General features: G+C 60.1%; 2 protein-coding genes across 2 annotated transcripts; both read right to left on the minus strand.

The window, feature by feature from the left end:
• Window positions 1-42: 42 nt before the first annotated feature.
• Window positions 43-9,776, minus strand: NCLIV_054770 (conserved hypothetical protein; the record flags this gene model as incomplete). Its single annotated transcript, XM_003885031.1, has 8 exons — window positions 43-160; window positions 734-783; window positions 1,417-1,459; window positions 1,955-2,016; window positions 2,612-2,779; window positions 3,035-3,364; window positions 3,747-8,308; window positions 8,906-9,776. 8 exons carry the CDS (start codon window positions 9,774-9,776, stop codon window positions 43-45), a joined length of 6,204 nt encoding a protein of 2,067 aa, XP_003885080.1.
• Window positions 9,777-12,956: 3,180 nt separating this feature from the next.
• Window positions 12,957-17,848, minus strand: NCLIV_054780 (putative non-muscle myosin heavy chain; the record flags this gene model as incomplete). The annotated part of the gene is made up of 9 exons (XM_003885032.1): window positions 12,957-13,088; window positions 13,535-14,077; window positions 14,294-14,390; window positions 14,740-14,855; window positions 15,152-15,329; window positions 15,852-16,002; window positions 16,209-16,269; window positions 16,793-16,979; window positions 17,397-17,848. The coding sequence occupies 9 exons, from the start codon at window positions 17,846-17,848 to the stop codon at window positions 12,957-12,959; spliced, it is 1,917 nt and encodes a 638-aa protein (XP_003885081.1).
• Window positions 17,849-20,765: the final 2,917 nt, after the last annotated feature.

Below are 20,765 nucleotides of genomic sequence, written 5' to 3' on the forward strand. Positions count from 1 at the left end.
ATGGCCTGCTGGCCCCTCGGCAGTCGACGCGCGCGAACGCCATCAGTCTCCGATCCGGGACGCGACTCTAGGCACCGCGGTCGACGTGGCTAGCCGGCTCGGCGGCAGTTCGCCGCCTGGAAGGCCTGTGAGCTCGGCCAGCTCCGCGGGGGAAACGTCTCTGCAGGGAGCGCACAGAAGGCACTTTGCGGTTGAGCAGGAACGCGCGGCTGTGTCTTCACTGCCCAGGGGGCCGTCCAAACTTCACAAACTTCGTGGTAAGGCAGTCGCCTTTCTTCCCCGTCCCTCCACAAACTTTCTCACGTGAATGTGCTGGCTCTTCGCCGACAGACAGATCGACGCTGGGCACAAGACCCGCTGGTTGCTAGCACTGCCTGGACTCTGTCCCACCTTCACACATTTGTTCGCGGAGGATCGCTGGGCCTTCAACGCATGACACGCAGCCGAGCCATGGCGGTAAACACAGGACGAACGCTCCGCGAACGACTGGAGACGAGAGCAAGGGGCGACACTCGGAGTGCATGCAACCAATCGGGACAAGGTTTTCATTCCAAAGAGACATGGCCCACACACATCAAAGTTCACACTGTGAACAGGACGCCAGGGAGAGTGGTAAACCCGGTCTTCGCTTTGGCCTATATCAATAGCCCAGACTTCTGAATTCACGACGTATCCAAGCCCACGGCCAGCCGTGAATGAACGGGACTGGGCATCCCCACTGGACTCGGCTTACAGTCGAGAGAGGCGCACGGCTTCTCCGAAACTCTTCGCGAACATGAGACTCTGGAGGCAAACAACAGCGTCACGGGTCAAAAGCCTGGGATGACCAAGTGCAAGGTTCTCCGGGCAGTCGCCGCAGCGCGGTCTCCACTCGGCGCGGTTCCAGCTGAGGCAGCGGGGGAAACACCTAGACGGCACTGCGTAGCAAGTAAAGGCTCCTTCCGCCATGCCCGTGACTGCGTTTACCACGGGGTTCTGAGCATGTCACGGTCTTTCCCTGCACGTTCGTTACGTCAGGCGCGGTGGCCGGGAAAAGGTTTTTTGTTAGCGAACTTGAGGCTGGCGATGGAGCGCAGTGCTCCAGTCGATCGGCCCCGCTCATTTCCAGCGTGAACTCTCCGATGGCCGACTGAATATACCCAGCAGTCGCCTTGTCAACAGACATAACAGTGGAGAGACTTCTCGCTCCACGAAGCAGGCCGGTGGCAACAAGTCTGCGCTGCGAGGAAGTCCCCTTGAAGCATGATGCATGCACGCTCCCCACAGCCCAGGAGCCCAGAGCTTCAACTTTCGCTCCGTTTCCACCTGCCCGGCGAGCACAAAGAGGCAACGCCGCAAGGCATGCGACTCGGGAGCGGTGCAAAACCCCGCTTTCTCAGCTGCGGTGAAAAGCACAGGAAATCCCGAAGAACGCACCTGGATGCTTGTCGGTCGCTTGCTGAAGTGCTGTTTCCCGAGCCTGCAGTCCACGGAAACGGCAGAACGGAGGTGGAGTGTGTCCAGCATCCTCAACTTGGTTGTCCATCCACCGTAACTGGAGTCACATTCACGGGAGGTTCTCTAATGCCTCTGTGGGTTCCCGTGGCACACGCGACTGGGAAAAGGACGGCAGCTTCTGTACCTTTCGACGACCTAACGTCCGCTCTCTCGCGTGCGAGCCTGGCGCGAGAAACTGTGCCCGACACAATGCGGCCCCCGAGGCGTCGACACACACTCTTGGCGCAGTGACCGAGTTTCCGAGTGTTACGAGAGGCCAAACCGTTTCACTTCACTGGTCCAGGCTTCGCCTCCGGCGCTCATGCTTCCACTTTCGCGGCGATCATCTCTCGCAGAGATGCGAGAGAGAACTCCCGGTTCTCTTCCACCCCCGCTGCCCCTGGTGACAGCGGCTGGGCCGGACTTTTTGCCACGAACGCAGAAAACTGGAGAGAGTTACACCCATCGAGGTGCTCACTTCCAGGCATGCATGAGGAGATTCGGACCCCGCGAACCGACAGCGCGCGCGACGGCCGGCACCTGAGAGAGAGGCAAAAGTAAAGCAGATCGGGAAACACAGGCAGCAGTGGCAAAGCCTTCACTGGAAGGCACTTGCGTGTGACCTGTCGAAAAATGTCGCCCTTTTTGGTCTCGAGTGTGGAACGCTTCTCCACTGTGTACGAGGCTGCGTCTCTGCACATGCGCGTCATCACGGACATCTAAAAGGCAAGGATGCAACCCACCGGAGATTCCCCGGCGGCCAGTCAGCGGCAACTGAAGGCGCCCAACAGCTTCAGAACTGACTACGTGGCGCCGCCCCGTGGCTGATCCGGAGTCCCCTTTCGAGAAGAAGGCCTCACGCTCAGATGGATTCAGACAGCACACCCATCTTTGAGACCGGGAAACACTTGCAGTTTGAGAACCAGGCCAGGGTGGAACGGCAAGCGCAGCGGGTACACCGCAGCGGCTCGGCCCCAGTTCAGCGTTTCTTCTCATCCGCAGGTTTCTGTGCACGGCGCTTGGACAGCTTCGCTCTGGCGCAGAAAGTGAAGAGACGGAGGAACGGCGAAGCGGTAGCGGATCCGACCCTGCGAACCTCGTTAGTGGTGCGAGAGCGCACGGTCTCACGCCCTACCTTGAGAAGATCGACGCTCAACTGCAGGAAGAGAGGATGGCGTTCAGCGAGAAGACTCAGCAGCTTTGCCATCTCAACCAGGACACTGGTTTGGAAGAAGCCTGGGGAGACTTCTGCGGAGGCGCGCTCTCCGTCAAGGGGACTTCCGGGAACGGCACCTGGGAACGCCTGTGCACACAAAACCCGCACCATGCAGGCTCATCGAGTCGTTTTCCACAGATTCCTCGGCGGAAACGCCTCGACAAAACGAGCCTCGTTGGCCACAGCCCCGACCCCCGCGCGCGCCTGGACTCGACTGGCCTTCACGAACCGAACGTCTTCCGCTCCGTATTTCTAGACACCTGTCCCCACTGCGGGGAGCACGCCGCGTTCCCCGCATGTCCCGCTTTGTTCTTCGCGGGGGTCGGGCGCGTCTTTGCTTACCCCTTCCTGCGGCTGCAGGGACGCGAGGCGCAAGAAAGTACGCAGAGAGATGAGGAAGAGCCAGTCCACCTCCGCGAGAGACAGGGTCCGGCTTAATCGCGGCGAAGCTTTGTCAGGGATCGCCCGAGCGTCTCGGCTACCAGGCGCCTCTTTCTCCTCGTCGCCGCTCTCGCTTGCACTGGCCTCGGAGTCCTTCCCGCCGGACTCGTCTGGCGACGCAGACAGAAGAAGCAACGTCTGCGCCTGGTAGGCCACGCGGCGTAGAATGCTGTGCTGGAGGGCCCGGAAGGCCTCCGACTTGGCCGTCAACGGCAGCAGACACGTGAGGATCTGCGGAGAGCACACACACCAGCCGCACAGACAAGAGCCTTTCCGCTGAGGAAAAAGATGTGGAAACGCCCCCCGCAAGGAGCAACTCGCGACGGGTTTCAACGAGCTCCGCGACGCTTTCTGAGCAGGCCTCGACGCTCCGAGAACCGCGCGCCGGCGCGACGTCAAACGCTCGGTGGGCCGAAGCGACTCGTGTCCTGCTGTACATACACCTGGAGTTTTCCCACTTGGCTAGCCACAGCGGGCTGCAGTCCCAGCATCACGTTCGCCCACGAAGAGCTTTTCTCTCTGAACACGTGGAAGCGCGGCACGCCGGCCTGCGTGCAGATCGCGCGTTCGCTGCGTGGTTTGCGCAGAAACCACTTCCCTCCCCCGGACGTACCAGCCTCGCGAGAACAATCTCGGTTCGTCCGGCGACGAGGAGTCTGCGGCAAACGCCTTCATCGCCGCAGTGCTGGACTGCCGCTCGAAATCTCGCACAGAACGCAACCACGCCTCCGGCCCCGGGCGCACCGGGCAGAGCCTGGCCTCCCGGCCCCGAAATTCCAGCGGTCCCGAGCGCCGGAGGCGGCAGACTAGGCGACGCGCCAGGCGGAGACACGCCGAAATTCGGCCCGCCAGCACTGCTCGCGGGAGGCGGCTCAGCCCCCGAGCCCCGGTCTCGAAGGCCTTTCGGCGCCAAGGGGACGCACGGCGCGCCTAGCGCGCCCTGCCTCCCCTCGTCACTCTCTTTCTCGCAAGCGGTCTCGGTTTTCCTCCTGGCGATCTCGGACCCAGGAAACCCGCCAGGTCCCGCTGCGCTGGCGCTCTCTGGAGCTCCTTCCGCGCCGGCCGGAGGGTGCGTCAGCGCAGCTATGGTCGCTGAGAGACAGTCGAGAGGCAGCTGCACATCTTGCTGCCTCTGCTCCTCCGCCGACGCGTTCCCCCCGAGCGGCAGGTCGACGAAGTTCGTCCCTGGAGGCCAGGCGCCTGCCGCCTCCTTGGCCAGGGTGCGGAGCCGCTCCTTCAGCCTCGCCACCTGCGGCATCCCGGGGCTCGGCTCGGTCGCCTGGAGACTGTCCAGAGAGTTGCCCGACGGCGAGAACACGCCTGCGGGGTCTTTCTGCGCGGGTCGCCGCACACCTGGCGCTTTGGAGGCTTCGTCTTCGGAACTCCACACGGACGACGCTGAGAGAAGCCCGCATTCACTGCCTGACAGAGCAGCCGCCGCGACCGCCTCCGCCGCCGCCAGCGAACAGTTTCCGTCTTCGGTGCTGGCAGCTGCCGCCGCAGTTGCGGCAGCCCTGGCCAGGTCGAAGAATGCCTGCAGGCGATGGGTGCACTGGACGTACAGGCTGTTGTGGAAGCGCGGCAGATAGGCGGAGAGGAACGAGTGCGTGCTGCTCAAGTCGCTCAGCGAGAGCCAGAACATGCCAGGCCCCGCGAGGGCCTCGCCCAGCGCCGCCCCCGCTCCGCCGACACCTGGAAAACTCGTCGAACTCCCCGCCGCGTACGCCACCAGTTTGGCCAGGGGAATGTCGAGGCCGCAGGCTTTGCGACGTTTCTGACGGTCGTCCGTCTTCCCGCCAATCTGCGGGGGCCCGCGAGGCACGTCTGCGACGTTGCCCGTTCGCTTCTGCGGCCGCGAACTGGCGGCGCCCGCGTGCGGCAGTGTACGGACACCCGAGACGGTTCCTGCGCCAGGCGGGCACGGCGGGAAGCCTATCGTGCTGCGATCCGGAGCGAGAGGAGGGGATGACGCTCCGGACGGAAAAGGCGGTGTGGGGCCCTGGGAGGGAACGGGCTGTGCAGAGTGGAGCGGATCCCCAGGCGCTGTATGTTTCTGGCCACACGCCCCGACTGGAGTCGGCAAGTCACAGCCCGACGGAAACGCTGCCCTGAGAGACGGAGAAGACGGGAAGCCGGTTGGGCCCTCCGAAATCTGGACTCCCTGCGTCTCGTCGCCTGGGAGAGAGGCCGCGAGTTTGGACCGCGGCAGTTCGGCGTCTGCCTCTTCACTCTGTGGCTGCGCAGCGGGGCTAGGAGTCGCGAGACGGAGGGCGGGCGAGGGGCAGGAAGCGGCAGTGAGGGAGGAACGCGCGGCTTCACCTGCCGGGAGAGGATCGAGGCTCGACGCCCCCGAGGCGGACCCGGCAGGAGTCACCGAGGCTGCGGGCGACATCGTCTCCAGAGAGACGGGAAGAATAAGCGAGCTCACGGCTCCGGAAGGCGACAGCGGGGCTGACGCCCCGGCAGGGAGAACTGGACGCGACTCCAGGATGAATTTGGTCAGACCAACATAGGGAGCGGAGAGGCCCAAGACTGCGAAGGCCCGCCAGATTCGTTCCTGGTTCCGAAAGATGAGCGGATGGAAGTCCGGGCGGTAGAAGGAAAGGGCCAGAGACTGCGCAACGGCCTGGAGGAAAAGAGGATGCATGAGCGCAATGCAGACGTCCAGGAGATCGTTGCTCGACCGGATATGAAAGCCCTTCTCGGCAGTCTCTGCGCTCGGTGCGAACGGGAACGGCGCCTTCGCCGGCTTCAGGAGATCGTCGCGTCGCCGAACGCTGTCCATCGAGTTCGTCCCACTGCGAATCACTTCTGAGACGAGGAGAATGACGCCCCAGCACGCATCGACGCTCCGCATCTCCGCGTCGTCGCAGTGGAACCTGTCTCGGTACCCCACAGCCAATAGACACCTCAGATACCCCCAGTGACATTCTGCTTGCGGCCACATGCGGGCCGTCAGCTGCGCTCGCGAAGCGCCGCTGCCGGTGTCTCCTCGCGCTCCGCCGTCTCCCGCCTTCGCCGCTTCGCGCCCCCGCCCGCCCCCATCGGGCGGAAAGCCCGCCTCGCCCGTCCCGCCGCTTTCGATGCCCCTTTGTCTGTCCGGAAGCCTTCCAGGGGAGAGAGACTTCTTCGCCGCCCCGTTCACGGCGCAGAAGGCCCCGTCGGCTGCGCCACGCGCCACTGGGGTTGGCGGACCACCGGCGTCTGGGTCCGTCTTGATCGCAGCGTCGGGAGGCGCCAGCAACTCTCGGGAGGTATGCCGCGGGTGCGAGATGCCAGACGCAGCCGAGGCAGCAAAAGACACGCGCGGCGAGGCGGGACGCTCAAGAGACAGCGAGTTGCCTCCCCTCGGCCCGGAAGCCGGCCCGGAAGCGGGGCGTCGAGGCGTCCCCTCGTGGGCGGACCCCGCCGACTGTTTCGGCGCTGGAATGATGGGGATGTAATGCCCGCCCGCGGCGCCTCCCCAGCCTTTCTCGCTTCCAGAAGAGAGGGGCGGCGGTGAAGGGTCCGCGCCGGGTGCGGGATCTCCAGGCGTCTTGGCCGGTTTGTTTCGCAAATCAATCACGTAGCCGCGCGGCGGGAGAAGCGAGAGAATGAACTTGAGTCGAATGAACAGCGTGAGGAGGTTGTACACGGCCGGGTTCCCGTCCACCATGTCGAGGAGTTTCTGGATGTGCTGCTGGAGAAGCGCCCTGGGGCCCGCCAAGCTCTCTGGAGAAGCTGGCGACGCCTGCGGGGACTGCGAGGCCGACGGCGAGGCGAGAGACGCCCGCGCGGCGGTCTCCTGACCGGGCGATCCAGAGGGACCGGCCGCCGGCAGACACATCGCGTTCAGAATGGTCACGCATGCGTCGAGTTCGCCAGCTACTTCCGTGAAGAATTTCCACGGCTGTCTGAGCCAGATCAGGTGTTTCGTGCGCGTGTGGGCCAGCTTGTAGAAGTCGCGGGCTGCAGGCGTGTCGTCGAGAAGCATTTTCATCACAGTCGGCGGCAGCGGGAGAGGCTGGAGAGCGTCGATGACGCCCGCGAGAATCGGCTGCAGCGGGCGCACCTGGAACATCGGGGCCAGTCTGCCTACGGCGCTGTAGAGCATCTCGATCGCCCTCAACGCCTCATGGTCGCCGTCCCCTTCGCCCCCCTGCCGCTCTACCCCCAGAAGAGACGCTTCGCCTCCGCAAGTCGCCGCGCCGTCGACCTCGCCTTCCGAGGGAAACAAACTCCGATCCTCTTCCGGCCACGCGCCCCTCTGCACGCTCCCGCGGCGACTTCCCACCCCGTCGCCGTCCTCCGGCCGCCGCCCCGCGCCTTTCTTGCGGTGTACAGACACCCCGGCGGCAGCGCCGCCCGCAGCCTTCACATTTTCGGCCGTGCTCCCGTCCCGGCTGCTGGGCGACGCGCCGTCTCCGCCGGGCGCTGCGCGCCCTGCAGATTCTTTCTCTTCGCGGTGCTCGAGAACCCAGTCTCGCCAGATGGACTCCCCCTCAGGTCCTAAATGGGGAACGACGACGGCTTTGACGAGCGAGAGGTCGACGCCGTCTTCGCCACTGTCTCCCGAAAGTGCGCCGCGCGCAGGCCGTGCCGCGCGCCGGCCGTCTCCGAAGAAACGGCGAATAACCGTGCGGAGTTTCAGCGCGCGCACGAGGAGCTTGGGCCGCAACGCCGTCTCGAAGACGCCCCGGTAAGTCACGTTCCGCTTCACCCCCATGGCCCGGAGAAGCGACACGAGAGCGGCTGCTCGAGGATCCCGCAGACCCTGGGTCGCTTGCCACTTGCGGCAGACGACGAGCGCCGGGGACACATTCGAAAGGAGAGGAGGCGCTGCGCTCCGAGACGAGAAGTCTGAACTTCCAGGCGGAAGCGCCGAGCCGGGGAGGAAGGCCGACGTGGCAGGGAGAGCCGCAGGCAGCGAGCGACCGACGGGACCCGACAAGAACAACTGGCCGGCACTGTGCGAAGAGAGGGACGCGGGACCAAGCCCGAGTTGCGGCGGAAGGGAAGCCCCAGCTGGGCTCGAAAAGGCCAGCGACGTCGGAGGCTCGCCGAGCCCAGACGGAGACGACGAAGGAACCTTCAAGGGAAGCGGGGAGCTCGAGGGCGGCGGCGAAAAAGCCCCGCCGGGGGAAAACGAACCACTCGCGGCCGAGGCTGCGGCCGGGCGGCTCAGCATGTAGGCCTCTGAAAAGGGGAGACAGAAACACCCGCAAAAACGCATGCAGGCTGTCTTGCCGTTTTGAGACCCTGACGCGGTGAACGCTGCAAAAGCAGTGACGGCAGACTTCCAAGGGCGGAGAACGCGCTACAGATGCTGTACAGACACGTGAACTGCGCTGCCGAGATAAGGGAAAAACACCCGAGATGCTTCGCGCTCAACACAGCTCGTGATTGACTAAGCGTTCCCTCTGCTGTGACCATAAGTGGACAGAGAGAGACGCTTGCACACAGAGAAGCGGAGGAAACGTCACACAAATCTGCATAGAGGGTAAGGAAAAGGCAGAGACCAGGTGGACAGATTTCCCTACCGGGACGAGACATTCCAACCGAGAACAGATCCTCACAACCATGCACATATATACATATACATATATCTGTCTATATATATGTATCTATCTGTATATCTACATATATATCTATCCACATATAGATATATATATCGGCATGCTTTCATATCAACGTGGAGATGTTTGTGAAGAGGGGCTGTAGGGTGCGTCCACTTTGGTCTGCAGAAAGATATTCACCAAGGTCTTCGAAGAGGCTCCGGCCCAAAAGACTTACGTTCGAAGAATTGGCGGAGAGCCTGTTTGCCCGCGGGCCCGCAATGGAGGCCTTCCGGCGGTTGGAGCTGGAGGAGCATTTGTTGTTGTCTCTGTTGTTGCAGTTCGTCGAGCAGTTGTTCGTACTGCCGTTGCATTTCCTTCAGCCTCTCTTTCTCCTCTACCAGCTGCACGCGTCGCGTCTCCAAAGCCTTCCGATACGAGCCTGCTCCGTCGGCCTGCATCGCGCTGTCGGCAAAGACGGCTGTGCCTCCCGCCTCCGAGGTCGCAGCGTTCGCGCCCGCGCCCGTCCGGTCCAGGAGCGCGTCGCCTCCGCCCTGCGGCGCTCCCGCGGATGTCTCTGGGGCGTGAGCAGCCGCGAGGGACGGCGTAGTTTGCGGAAATACAGCGCTCGCAGATGGGCCAAAGAGGGGAAAGCCTCTGGCCTCGATCTCCGCCCCTAGGCGGAGATCGAGGCGCGCCGCTGGGGGGATTCGCGGAACGGCGCTGGGTGCACTCAAAGCCTCTGGCGGATTTTGAAGCGTCGACACAGACCGCGCGAACGCTACCACACCAGGGAAACCACCGTCCTGCGGCGGATAGACACCCGGCGCAAGTCTGCGAGACGGGGACAGCGCCCCGCTGGGCACGGAGAGCGGGGGATGGGGGAGAACCTGGTGGCGCTCCTCGGGCGTCGGGTCGCCCCCCTGGAGCTCGCAGTCCTGGACGCTCTCGCGGAGAGATGCGCGACAGTGCTGCAGTTCGGCCTCCAGCTGTTCCTCTCGTCGCCGCAGGAAGGCGAGACGCTCCGACAGTTGCTCGTGCTGCTGGAGCTGTTGTTGCCAGGCACCCGATGTGCCTTGTAGAAAGTCTTCACTCCACCCGCTCGTCATTCTCGAGAGACGCACGCGGAACAGACGCTCGAAAAACTGCACGCGCGCGGCGACCACGCGCGAGACACACAAAAGGCATCCCTGCCGGAACTGCCGAGACTCCGACGGCTTCACACCTTCGGCAGGCGATATGCATGCTTGAAAAGACGATTTCCGAAGCGAGAAACCTGGACTGTTGCCAAGACAGTCTCGGCGCCGATCTGACGAGGCAGAACACGCGATGGGTTTGCTGGGACAGTGAGACCCGCGCGCGCACGCACTGCTGCGCGGGAAGGTGTCGGCTCAGCAGAAATCACCCGGTGCCCGTCTCGTCTGCTTCGAGAAACGCATGCCTGTCTGCCAAACGCAAGAAGCGGTCGGAGCGCGTGAAGTGTCCATGCAAACGGAGAGCCGTTTGCCGGGGAGGCGACGCGGCAGGCGCCCCGTCTCCGATCCCTGCACTCTCAGGAACGCGCAGAGACGGCCGGCGACGGTTTCAGGGCTGCCGTCCGGAAAGCAAAGCGCCTAGATCGTTGCAGCTGGGGATCTCGCGTCACGGGAACTGCGGGTTTATTCAAGAAGTCCGGAAAGAGGGGTGCGACGGACACCGCAAGCGCGCGGTTTCCTGCGAGAGGTCGGTGCCCAATTCGCATGAGCCGCGCTGCACACACAGACGCGTTCGCACGTAGTGGTGAGACGAAGGAAGAAACTTCCTTGGGTCTGTGCAACAGGACTTCAAGCTCTCACAACACAGAAAAACGCCTGCTTCGAAAAATGCACAATTCCCCTAGTAAGAACTGGGACGGAAGTCGAATCCGCCACAGTAGCGCGTGTCTTCCGAGTTCGCTGTGCTGGTTTTGTGCAGCATCCGCGCACACAATTCGAGTGTCTTTCGCGGGAGTTTCGCCCCGATTCTTTTTCACTGCATCGCTTTCCGGGGAACAAACAGTCAGGCGATTTGGGCATCTCTGACGAACATTCAGAGCACGGCGCGCGATCCTCACAAAGCTCGAGGGACGGACGGTGCCTGCGGCGTCGTTTGCAGCTGATTCTCTTTCGACAGTCCTGTTCCTCGAGAAAGAAAACAGAAAAGAGGTGGACCTTCCGCTCGAGAGGCCAGAGGAGTAGATGCAGAGCACATGCTTGCTCATAGAAAAAGGAAGCCGCGGATTTTGCCTCCTGGCGAGCTGACATGCATGCAGGAAAAACAAGGCCAGGAGCATGCACGCAAAACGGCATCTCTGCGACCCGACTGATCAGGGGAGAGCTGTCCAGGTCAAGAGAAGTTTCTCTTGCCTTTCCTGTCCTGAAGAACGCACTGAGCACGCCATTGCACACTCACAGCATAAAGGCACACCGACCGCGTTCCTCGAGAGCCTGAATATTTCAGACAACGCATTCGGAGGTTCCGCCGTGTGGACGGTGGTTGTCGCGACGTGGCAGCCGGTGGACCGTCAAACCTGGAAATCAACGCACAACACTTCTGCATTGCGTCTCTCTTGGACAAAAGTGGCTACAAGCTTCATAGATAAACGTGTGAAGAAGGAGTGTTGGGGGGGAAAACCGACACCGAATGTAACGAGTCGTGCCGGGGCACATCGGAAGCGGTTGTGTTTGCGAAGGAGAACTCCACGGAAACCACTGTGTGCGGGTCACTTTCAAACGCGACTACCCCAGAGACTACGCAGTCACACGGGGCGTGTGCGTGTCCTTCTGCAGCTTCAGGATGCACAAATGTCTTTGGAAGCCGATGCATCGGCCAGAAGATCTTGATGTACATCCTCACAAATCCACTGGCGGTTCGTCCGCTCGCCCACTTGGGATGTGTAACCAGAAAGGGATTTGAAGGCGGGGCCTCACGACATGCATTGCGGTATAGAGCTTTTCAATGCATCTCTGGAGCTTGACTGCAAGTAGAACAGCGGGAACCTGTAGCACGCCGTTGGGAAGACATTGTGTAGCTCTCCAAACACACAACTCCTCAAGATAGTCTTTCGGCGCATGCTCATTGAACGCGCAGCCGTCCTTGCAAGTTAGTGTGCAGTATCGATGCAGGGAAATCGTCCTCTAGTCTGAGGCACTTTCGCGCGCACAAACTCGTGGGAATCAGAAACCCAGCACTGCTGGAGGTGACGTAGTCCGACTGAAGACTTTGTCGCAGCTGGGATACGCAGGCGAGGAAACACTGTTGGTGGTGAATCAACATGGAAGCTGGGCCGGAGTCGTTAGTTCCTTTCGACAGGAGCTCCTTCTTCAAAGTGGATCCAGCATCTTTTCCAAGGTGAGGCCAGCCTGGGGCATGGACACTTGCAGCCAGTGGTGGACAGAACAGTGCAGCTCCTGGGATTTACTGCATCCAACTCAACCACGCCACATGCTCTTCCTCAGGGTCTGACGAGGACACGCACGTCGCCTGGCAGTTGGTCCATTCAGATGCGTCGACAGACTGTGGAGAAGTGAACGGTTTCACACGCTTCATGGCGTGCGCACGGATCCACGTATTGTTGCCGGCGTGACAAAAACCTGTTCTCGGACCAACTGCTTCTCCATTCACACAGCTCCAAGTGCATTGCCCTGCCTTCGTAGCACCCAACCTCTCAAATCTCTATATATGTGCGAGTTTAGGTGGGGGACGTGGCGTGCGTCTGCGAGAGGAAGCACAGAAGATGCTGTCCTGAGGTTCCTTTAACAACTCTGGACACAAGAAGCTACAGCGGTGAAACTCAAGTTACGCGCACTGCTGCCGACAGCTGAGGCGGCTTCTCACTCCCGAAGGGAAAGGCCTGTGTGGCGCTATCTCAAGCGCGAACGCAGGATGCTTAGTCAGCCGGCGCTTTCTCGGCGGCCGGGTCGTTTTTTAGTGAAAGCGTTCGCAGAGCGTCACCATTTGAGGCTGACGCAGACTGACACACACGTCGTGTCCATGAAACATCCGGACGTTCCGTGAGGCTTCTATGACTAGACTACAGTGTTAATCTTGACAAGTCCGACAAGTTTCTCCATGTGAATTATGTGCCGTGAAGAACGTCGCTTGTGGTGTTTCCGCTACGCTGAAACTCACAACTCCCGTCCGACTCCCAAGCGGGAAGCCAGAGGCGCGCACAAGGGCGAGGCAAGGAGGGGAGCCAGATTTCCCCCCGACCGGTCTGCTGAGGCCTTTTGCTTTGCAAGCGTGGCACATCCTGTGCCTTGGCGTTCCGTCTATGCGCTTGTCACGAGCTCCGTACGGTCCTCCAGGCTGCGTCTTCTGCACGCGTTTTTTACAAAGTTGTAGGGAGGATATTTCCGCGGGCTTTCTCCTGCTCGACGCGCAGCGAAGGCTGTCGTCAAGGTCTACACAACACGCACACGGGAAAGCACGGCGAAGCGTCTGAAGATTTCGACGCGTTCAATCCCCAGCAGCACGGCCCGGAGGCCCTAATCCGCCGGACTGGGGATTCCAATTCTTTTTCCCAGCAAGGAGCCTTCGCATCACAGCCACGAATTCGCCCGGCGGTTTCACTTGTCAACGTGTTTATCGCAACGCGACCGTTCAGCTGCATAAAAACAGGAACGACGGGAACTTCGTGTACGGTGTCTGGCGTTCAGCCAGTCACTAGAGCCCAGCCGAGCTTGCGAGCCCCTTAGGGCGTCTTGGAAAAACGGTCGAGAAACCAAACACGTCCGGCCCCAAGAGTTTTTGTGCCGTCGCTGTGTCGAGGGACGCGTCCCGCGGGGGGGCCAGGCGCAGTCGCCAGAACGCTCTCTCCGCCGCCGTCTCTCGTTTCTTTCGCGCTTACCTTCAAGACGATCGCTGCAATGTGTTCGGCAAAGATCTTCACTTGGTGTGTCTTCCGCTCTTCGCCGCCGCGCAGTCTTCGCCGCCCTCCGGCTCTGTCGCTCCACCCGTGGCCCGTCCCTGTCTCGGCGCCCCGTCCTCTCTCCCCTTCCTCTCTGGTCCTTTTCCGAGAAAAGCCGGACTTGGCACAGTTCAAGAGCTCCTGCTGCGCCACGTTGTAGGGCGAAAACTCGTAGACGGTTCGCAGGCGAGCGTCACCGCTGTCTCCCCGAGCCTCCCCTCCAAACTCCAGGCCGGAGAAGAACCCGCCCTGACCGGCTTCCGCATGCGCTGCGCTCCGCAGGGATTCACTGTGCGCCAGTGTACAGGCCGTCGAGAAGTAGTCGCGGATCGCCGCCTGCAGCCGCTCCTCCAACCAGACGAGCTGCGGCGTCACTCGGACGCTGAAGAAAGAAGAGATCTTGTACGCGTGCGGCTCCTGAGCGTCCAGAGAAAGCTCCAGGCCCTCGATCGAGATCTCGTAGTCCGTCTTGCTCCCGAGAGGCTGCACACGTTCAGAGAAAACGCAGCGACAGCCTGGCCTCCGTGTCCTCTCCCACGCCGTCCAACGAAGACGTGCAACACGCAGCGTGGCAGGGTGCGTTGCACGAGCACAAAAACCTTTACGCCCGTTAGGCGCGCGCCTCCGTCGTGCCTTCTGCCCGCCGCGGTCTCCACAAGAGAGAAAGACACCAGCAACGGCTCGCCACGCCCGGCTTACCTTGTACTGAAGCGTGACGTATTTCGGCGTTCGCTCCACGATGAAGAGAGGAGAGAAAGCAGCGAGACCGCGCACCTGCCGCTCGAGAGCGTCGATCCTGCACAGCCCGCAAGCGAAATCGCCAGCGCGACACTTGTCTCCCCTCAACGTCGCTTCAGGATTTGACAGGACGAGAGAGACTCAGACCGCTCCCTTTCTCCACTCTGCTCTCGCCGTTTACCCTCGCGTGCTCTTCGCCATCTTCCAAGGCTCCCCTGGAGACGAAGCGGATCCTCGAGACCGGCGCCTGAGGAACCCTCTGGCCTTTTGTCTCCCCAGAGAGACACGCCCCCCCTGGTGTACGCCCCGACAAGCGACGCCTGGCAACTCTTTTTCCGAAGCTCCGTGAGGACCCGGGAACTTCGGCTCTCCCTTTGCCTGTCTCTCGCGACGCCCGCAGAACATACCTCAACGTCAGTCGCTGCGTGCGTTCCTCCTTGGTTAGCTGGTCCAGACGTTCCGTCGTCCAGTCTTCGATCGCCAGCAGGAACTGCTGACGCTTCTCATTCAAGCGACTTGCCACCTAGAAATCCAACGCGGCAAAAACTCCAAAGGGCAACGCTGCTACACCTGCACATTTCACACTGTCAGCACCCCCCACGCTACCTACACACTTATTGTCTCTATCTATCTAACTATGGATGCGTATGTGTGTAGAGATAGGCGGGGCCTGTCTAGCTGTTTGCAGCAATGTGTTTCGACTGTCCCGGAGACACACACGCAAGCGAGCGAGGACGGCGGGGCGCCCCCGCGGCAGGTGACCAGTGGAGGGGAAAAGAGGGGAAACAAGATCGTGTTTGGAGAGACGCGGTTCCTCACCTGGTCTGCATCTCGGCCCGCCTTGTTGAGGCGGAGTTCGAGCGCGCGTTTCTCTTTCTGCCCCGTTTCTAGCTGGGCATCGATGTGTTTCTCCCAGGCGATTCCACGCGCCACGAGGGGCGCTGCTTCGCCGAGGCTCTTCTCCACCTCAGCGGCACCGTCGACAAAGAGCCCCGTCCTTTCGCGCGAAAACGCAAAGCACACACACTCGCAGGAAAACGCGTTGCGACTGTTGTCGCCTTTCAGGGGCGCGCTGCATCGACGAAATGCAACAACCATTCGCGACTGCATGGGTACCCCGACCCATCCTCGACTCGGTCCGTCAAAACATGCATATACAGGGCGGCAAGGTACAAACAAGCACCTAACATTCAAAGCCCCCTCACGGCTCTGTCGGCCAGCCCGCCTCTCGGTTGGTTGCACGAAACAGAGAAAAGTGTTAGGTCTGCCCCCGGTTTAGAGCGGACGCGTTGCCGCTTTTCTCTGAATCCGCTCTCGACACCAAGCGCACTGGAGCAGCCGGGCGCACCCCGGGCGATCTGCAACATCTGCCTTCTTGATTCCCAAGACGGGACGCCTCAACTGGGCGTCTTTCAACACAGGCATCCAATGAGCTAGAGGGCCACCACTGGGGTCTCTCACGAACCGCGAACAATCTCCACGGCGTGCGATAGAGCGAGGGAAGACGCCTAGACCGTACCAGCGAATGACGAAGTCGGCGCGCCTCTCCGCGTGTGCTTCAATGTCTTCGAGACGCTCCTTCAACGACTGAAAACGATCTTCAAGAGCGACGGCAGCTGCGTCAGTCCGGGTCTTCGAGGAAGCTGCGCCGAGAGCGCGCGCGGTCTCATCTGAAAAACCAAAGGAGGGACGGTCTACAGGTGAGAGGGGAACATTTACAGCTATCTGGGACGCGTCCAAAAAAAGCGCCAAGGCCGTGCTTCACGCACCAAACGCGCACAACGCGTGAACGAGTCGAGAGTTGTTGAGCAGGACTGCAGAGCACACACAGCGCCCGCCAGAAGAAACCGGGAACTGCGGCCGGCAGGAGGCTCACCTTCGCAGTCAGTCAGAGTCTCGAGCAACTGGACGAAACTACAGCCCGCGAGTTGTCCTGCCTGAATCACCAACAGACGGCAACAACCCGACAGTACCAAGCCAGGGAAAAGAGACGAGGGCGGGGGGACACGAACAGAGACGCAGTGCTGGTTTCGCCGTGCTGTCGGCGCGTGTGTTGACGGTGGACAGTCTCCGGGCGGCTTCTGGTCTGCGTGCATCTGTGAATGCAAACCTGTTCGAACTTCTGGCCTGCCTTAACGCAGTGACCACTGGGATGTCCCACAGGAAGCAGTCGTGGGTCTTCTTCTCTTTCCCCAGTCTCGCGGGGGTGTCCACACAGAGTCGCTCCCTTGGTCCCCACTCCTTTGCCCCCCCCCTTCCGCTCTCTGTTTGAGGCGGTTGCGAATCGAGGGCGTGGAGAGACGGCATAATGGAGCCGTGCATACCTCTCCTGTTTTCACTGTCTCGGTTCGCTACAGCTAGACCACACACGCAGGGGCAGGACGACGGTTCTCAGCTCTTCGGTTCCGCGGACAAACGATTTCGGTTCCTAACTGGGACGCGCGCGATCAGCAGGCTTACGTTATCTGACAAGTCGCTTTCGTCGATTGAAGACGCAGCGCACGTGGCGGCGACTATCGCGCCAAGCGCCAGAATCTGCGAGTCTTCCGCCTGCGCGCCCTTGCGAACGGAAGCAAACACCCCCGTAGCTCTGGCCACTGTGGCTGTCAGGCTCGACGACAACTGCTCCAGAGCTTCCGCGTAGCCCCTGCAACAGCACAGCGCGCATACACCGCTGGAGACACCGGTGAAGTCTGTAGTGCGCGTGCATGCATGTCTATACAGACATCGACGCATCCATATATTTATCCACAGAGAGAATACTTGGAGACGCACATGCGGATAGACGCAGGCCTGCATCCTCTGGAGGGATATGCAGGAGACAAAGATTCGTAGGAGGCCGAGAGTCGCTGCCGCTGTACAGAAGGCGGCGGACAGTGCCTTGGAAAAGGATTAACTTCTGGAGGAACCGAGTTTTCCCGCGTGCATCGATTTCCAGAAGTGTTCGCGAAGAAAGCGAGAGGACCGCTAGGGGAACAGCCTCAGGAAAGTCGTCTCAAAGAGGGGTAGTGACAAGAGAGGCGACTGAACGCCCGCAGTTCCGCTCCACGCAAATGTGTCTCACCTTAGGCCATCGATTTGCCTTTGCAAGGCTTCGTGAAGGAGGGCCTGTTGTTCCCACTTCCCTGGTTGGCCCACCGAAGTTTCCTTTTCCCCGTCTTCGAACACAGACTGTGCGTCAGCAGGCTCGTCAGACAGCAGCCTGGCGGCGCATATGCTGGCTTTGTCTACTTCTTCTTGACAAGTGCACAGGCGCTGAAGTATGCGGCGAGCCCCGGTTTTTGCCTTCTCGAGAACCTCCGCAAGTGGACCCGACGACGCTTCTCTCGGGCTTCCCACACAACCACTCCTTTCTCCGTCCTCGCTGCTTGCTCCCCCGTTTTTCGTCGTAGAACCTGCTGAGAACGAGACCACCCGAGAAGGATATCCAGATTTGTTGGTAGACTCGCCGAGAGCCGTGGACGCATGCACGTCTCTCCGTGCCGCGGAGGTAAGAGATGCCGACTCTGCCTCCATGGTTTCTTGCGAGAAATGACCGAAAGAGGTTCTCGAACGGCCTCTGCAGGTCAAAAACTTTGGTGAAGGGCGTGGTTGTTTATCTCCAGGACTCAAGAAAGAGAAGCCACTATCCTTCAGAAGGCGGAGCGTAGTTCGTGCGTGGGACGGCTGCCTGTTTTGACGTCATGAAGTAAAAAACGCTTCCAATTCCCAGGAGGTTTGTCTCTACCTGAGCGCGAAGGAGCGAAAGATTGAGAAAGCACCAAGGCCAGTCTCTCTCAAGACCACACGTTTGCGGCTGGTGGTAGGAAAGCAGAGAAGAGAACAACAGTCTGCATTAAGAACATAAAGATGATAGCTAGACCATGTATTTCATGATAAGTAGATACTGTCTCTGTACAAATGATCCATTTTGCAGGTCAGGGCCAGAGGGGGGGGCGGGGGTACAGCCGCGCGGAGTGGAAAGGCGAGAGGGTACCGGCATGGACAGTTCCGGTTCAGGCGTCAGGGCCACACAGCCTGGAGGAACAAGGAGGAAAGGCTGCTTCGTTCTGCATTGTGTTTGAAGACATAAGGAGAAACATCCTTGGTCTCACTTCCAGGTCATTCGCCCGGAATCATCGGCAAAAACAGCGAAAGCAGACAGGAACGCTGCGATCGCCAAAACTGAGGTCCTCTGCACCGTAAAACCTTGCAAGAAAAGAACTTTTTGAGAAGTTCCTTTTGTCTCTAAGAGTCGGACCAATAAATCGGCAATGCCGGAAAACAGTCCGTGATCACTCGGCCAGTTCTCGCCAAAAATGCCATGAAGACAACTGGGCGGTGGACGCTGGAAGACACACGCCCTCGGGGGACTGCGCGCGGCAGAGAGGGGAGCGCGCGAGAAGACGAGCTTGCAGAGGCAATGAAACAATATGCCTACCAGGTTTCTGGTCTGCAACCTGGGTTTGAAGCCTTTGACAACTAGCCTTGTTCGAGAAAGAAGTCTTCTTCACACTTCTCTAGCTGGCAGCATGCACACAGCTCCCGCGCATGCAGGGGGCGACTGGGGTCAGCCGACCAAGCCACGCCGCGGAAGCTCTGGGGATAATTTTCGTTTGATGCAAGCATCATCGGAGCGTTTCCCCTTCCGGCGTTCTTGCCTGTTGAAGAGCCGCAACACTAGAGAGATTGTGACCTGTTGGAGTTGGGGCTTCAGATCGTTCGCCCAGAACCTTTTCACACGTTGCTTGTCTCTGTGAAAACAGATAACCAGCGGCAAGGACCGCCGGAGTCACAAACCTTTCTTGTTCCAGCGCGAGAAGTGCCTTGTATATAGTTCACAGACGAAGTGGCGTTCAGCGAACGAGACTGACCACTCGGAAGATCTTCTTGGAGGGAGTTCACGCGGAGACTTATGTTCGAAACCGTGGACAGATGTTTCGCCGCAGCTGGTGCTGGCCAGATGTGAACGGAACTTGACGTTTAAGCACTCGCTTCTACCTTTTTTCAGATCGGAAAGTGCAGGGGATACACAAACACGTGTAGATTTCACGGGGACGGCATCCGGCTTCTCGCAAGGACACCTTGTTCCTTTGCAGAAAAACGCCACAGCTTTCAATGGTTGACTGGGCCCTCGGGGCCAGAGAACGCGCTACAAGAAGTCATGGATAATGCCACACGATCGGCAACACACACTCCACTGCATATTTGCATGACGCGTATCTGTATGTTTGCACTGCTACTGTTTTTTTACGCGTCGTTAGGGCGGCGGTGGCTGTTGCTGGGCAGTAAGGGACTCTCGACTATTCAGGACCGTGATTCCGTCTGGACTTTCTCCTGGTTCCCTCAGGTGGAAAGGAAACCACGACTTCTACCGTTTTACCGTTTCACACGATGCTTGAGACCGCCTGAATTTCCATGACAGTGCCGGAATAGGTAGAAGTGCATACTGATTTTACTCCAATGCTTCGCTCCTCTTTGGATACCACGACAGCGGGAGCTTTGAAGATAGGTTTCCAGTAAACTATAAATAGCCTTGAGTGACCTGGCCCCTTTTTAGCTTCGTTCAAGTCCCACATGGATTCGATTTGCCTCCCCGTGGAATTTTCACCATGGATAGTCAACTGTCCTCATCTCGTTCAGACCGTTCGTGGGAGAGGAAAAAGGTATCTGCTCGGTCACTGCGCGTTCTCGAGAGCTACAATGACAGTCATTGTCCGATTCGTCTGCTCAGTGCCCACTACTCGTCAGTCTGCCGGCAGTGTCCGAGCACCTTGGTCGCAAGCTGTAAAATCGTGGCTGAGTTGTCCCGTCACAAAGTGCGGAGCGCGCGATCCATCGCGCTGTGCACTGGAGCTGAAGGCCGAGGGGCAGAAACAGACGCGTTGTCCGTACTGTTCAAAAGACTCTCCAACGCTCTCGTGCTGTTGCGTCCTCCACTCGGCTCTCTTTCTGAAACACACTCGAAATTTACACTGGAATGCACAGTGCCCCCGCGACCGTGGGGGAACGCACCTCGCTGGACACTGTCGAAGGCGAAAGAAACAGAGGCCTTTGCCGGTGTGGTACGGCAGGACTTGGTTTGCCGCAGCCACACGCCATTGCCTGTCCAGGAATTGTGACGCTTTCTCCAGATTTTGAAATCCCACAGCCTACGTCTCTCATACTGTACCTGGCGGCGTTCAGTATAGACACATATTCAAGTGTATACGCCAAGCTGGATGAAGTGGACATTCGCAGAAAAGAGTCTTATGGGTGCTCGATCTTGCGTACGTTCAAAGGACTGTTGACACATCCCACGGTATAAAGCTTCTGCACTGCAGAGTTCATTTTTACCTTGAGGCGCGCGCGCGCGCCCGGTTTCACCATCGCATAGCAACGCGTGCGCTGGTGGACATCCGATGTGGAGGGGACTCCCGCTGTTCCCCCCCCCCCCCACCCTTTGGGGGGGTTA

The sequence above is a fragment of the Neospora caninum genome, chromosome XI (assembly GCF_000208865.1).
Source record: "Neospora caninum Liverpool complete genome, chromosome XI".
NCBI lineage: Eukaryota > Apicomplexa > Conoidasida > Eucoccidiorida > Sarcocystidae > Neospora > Neospora caninum.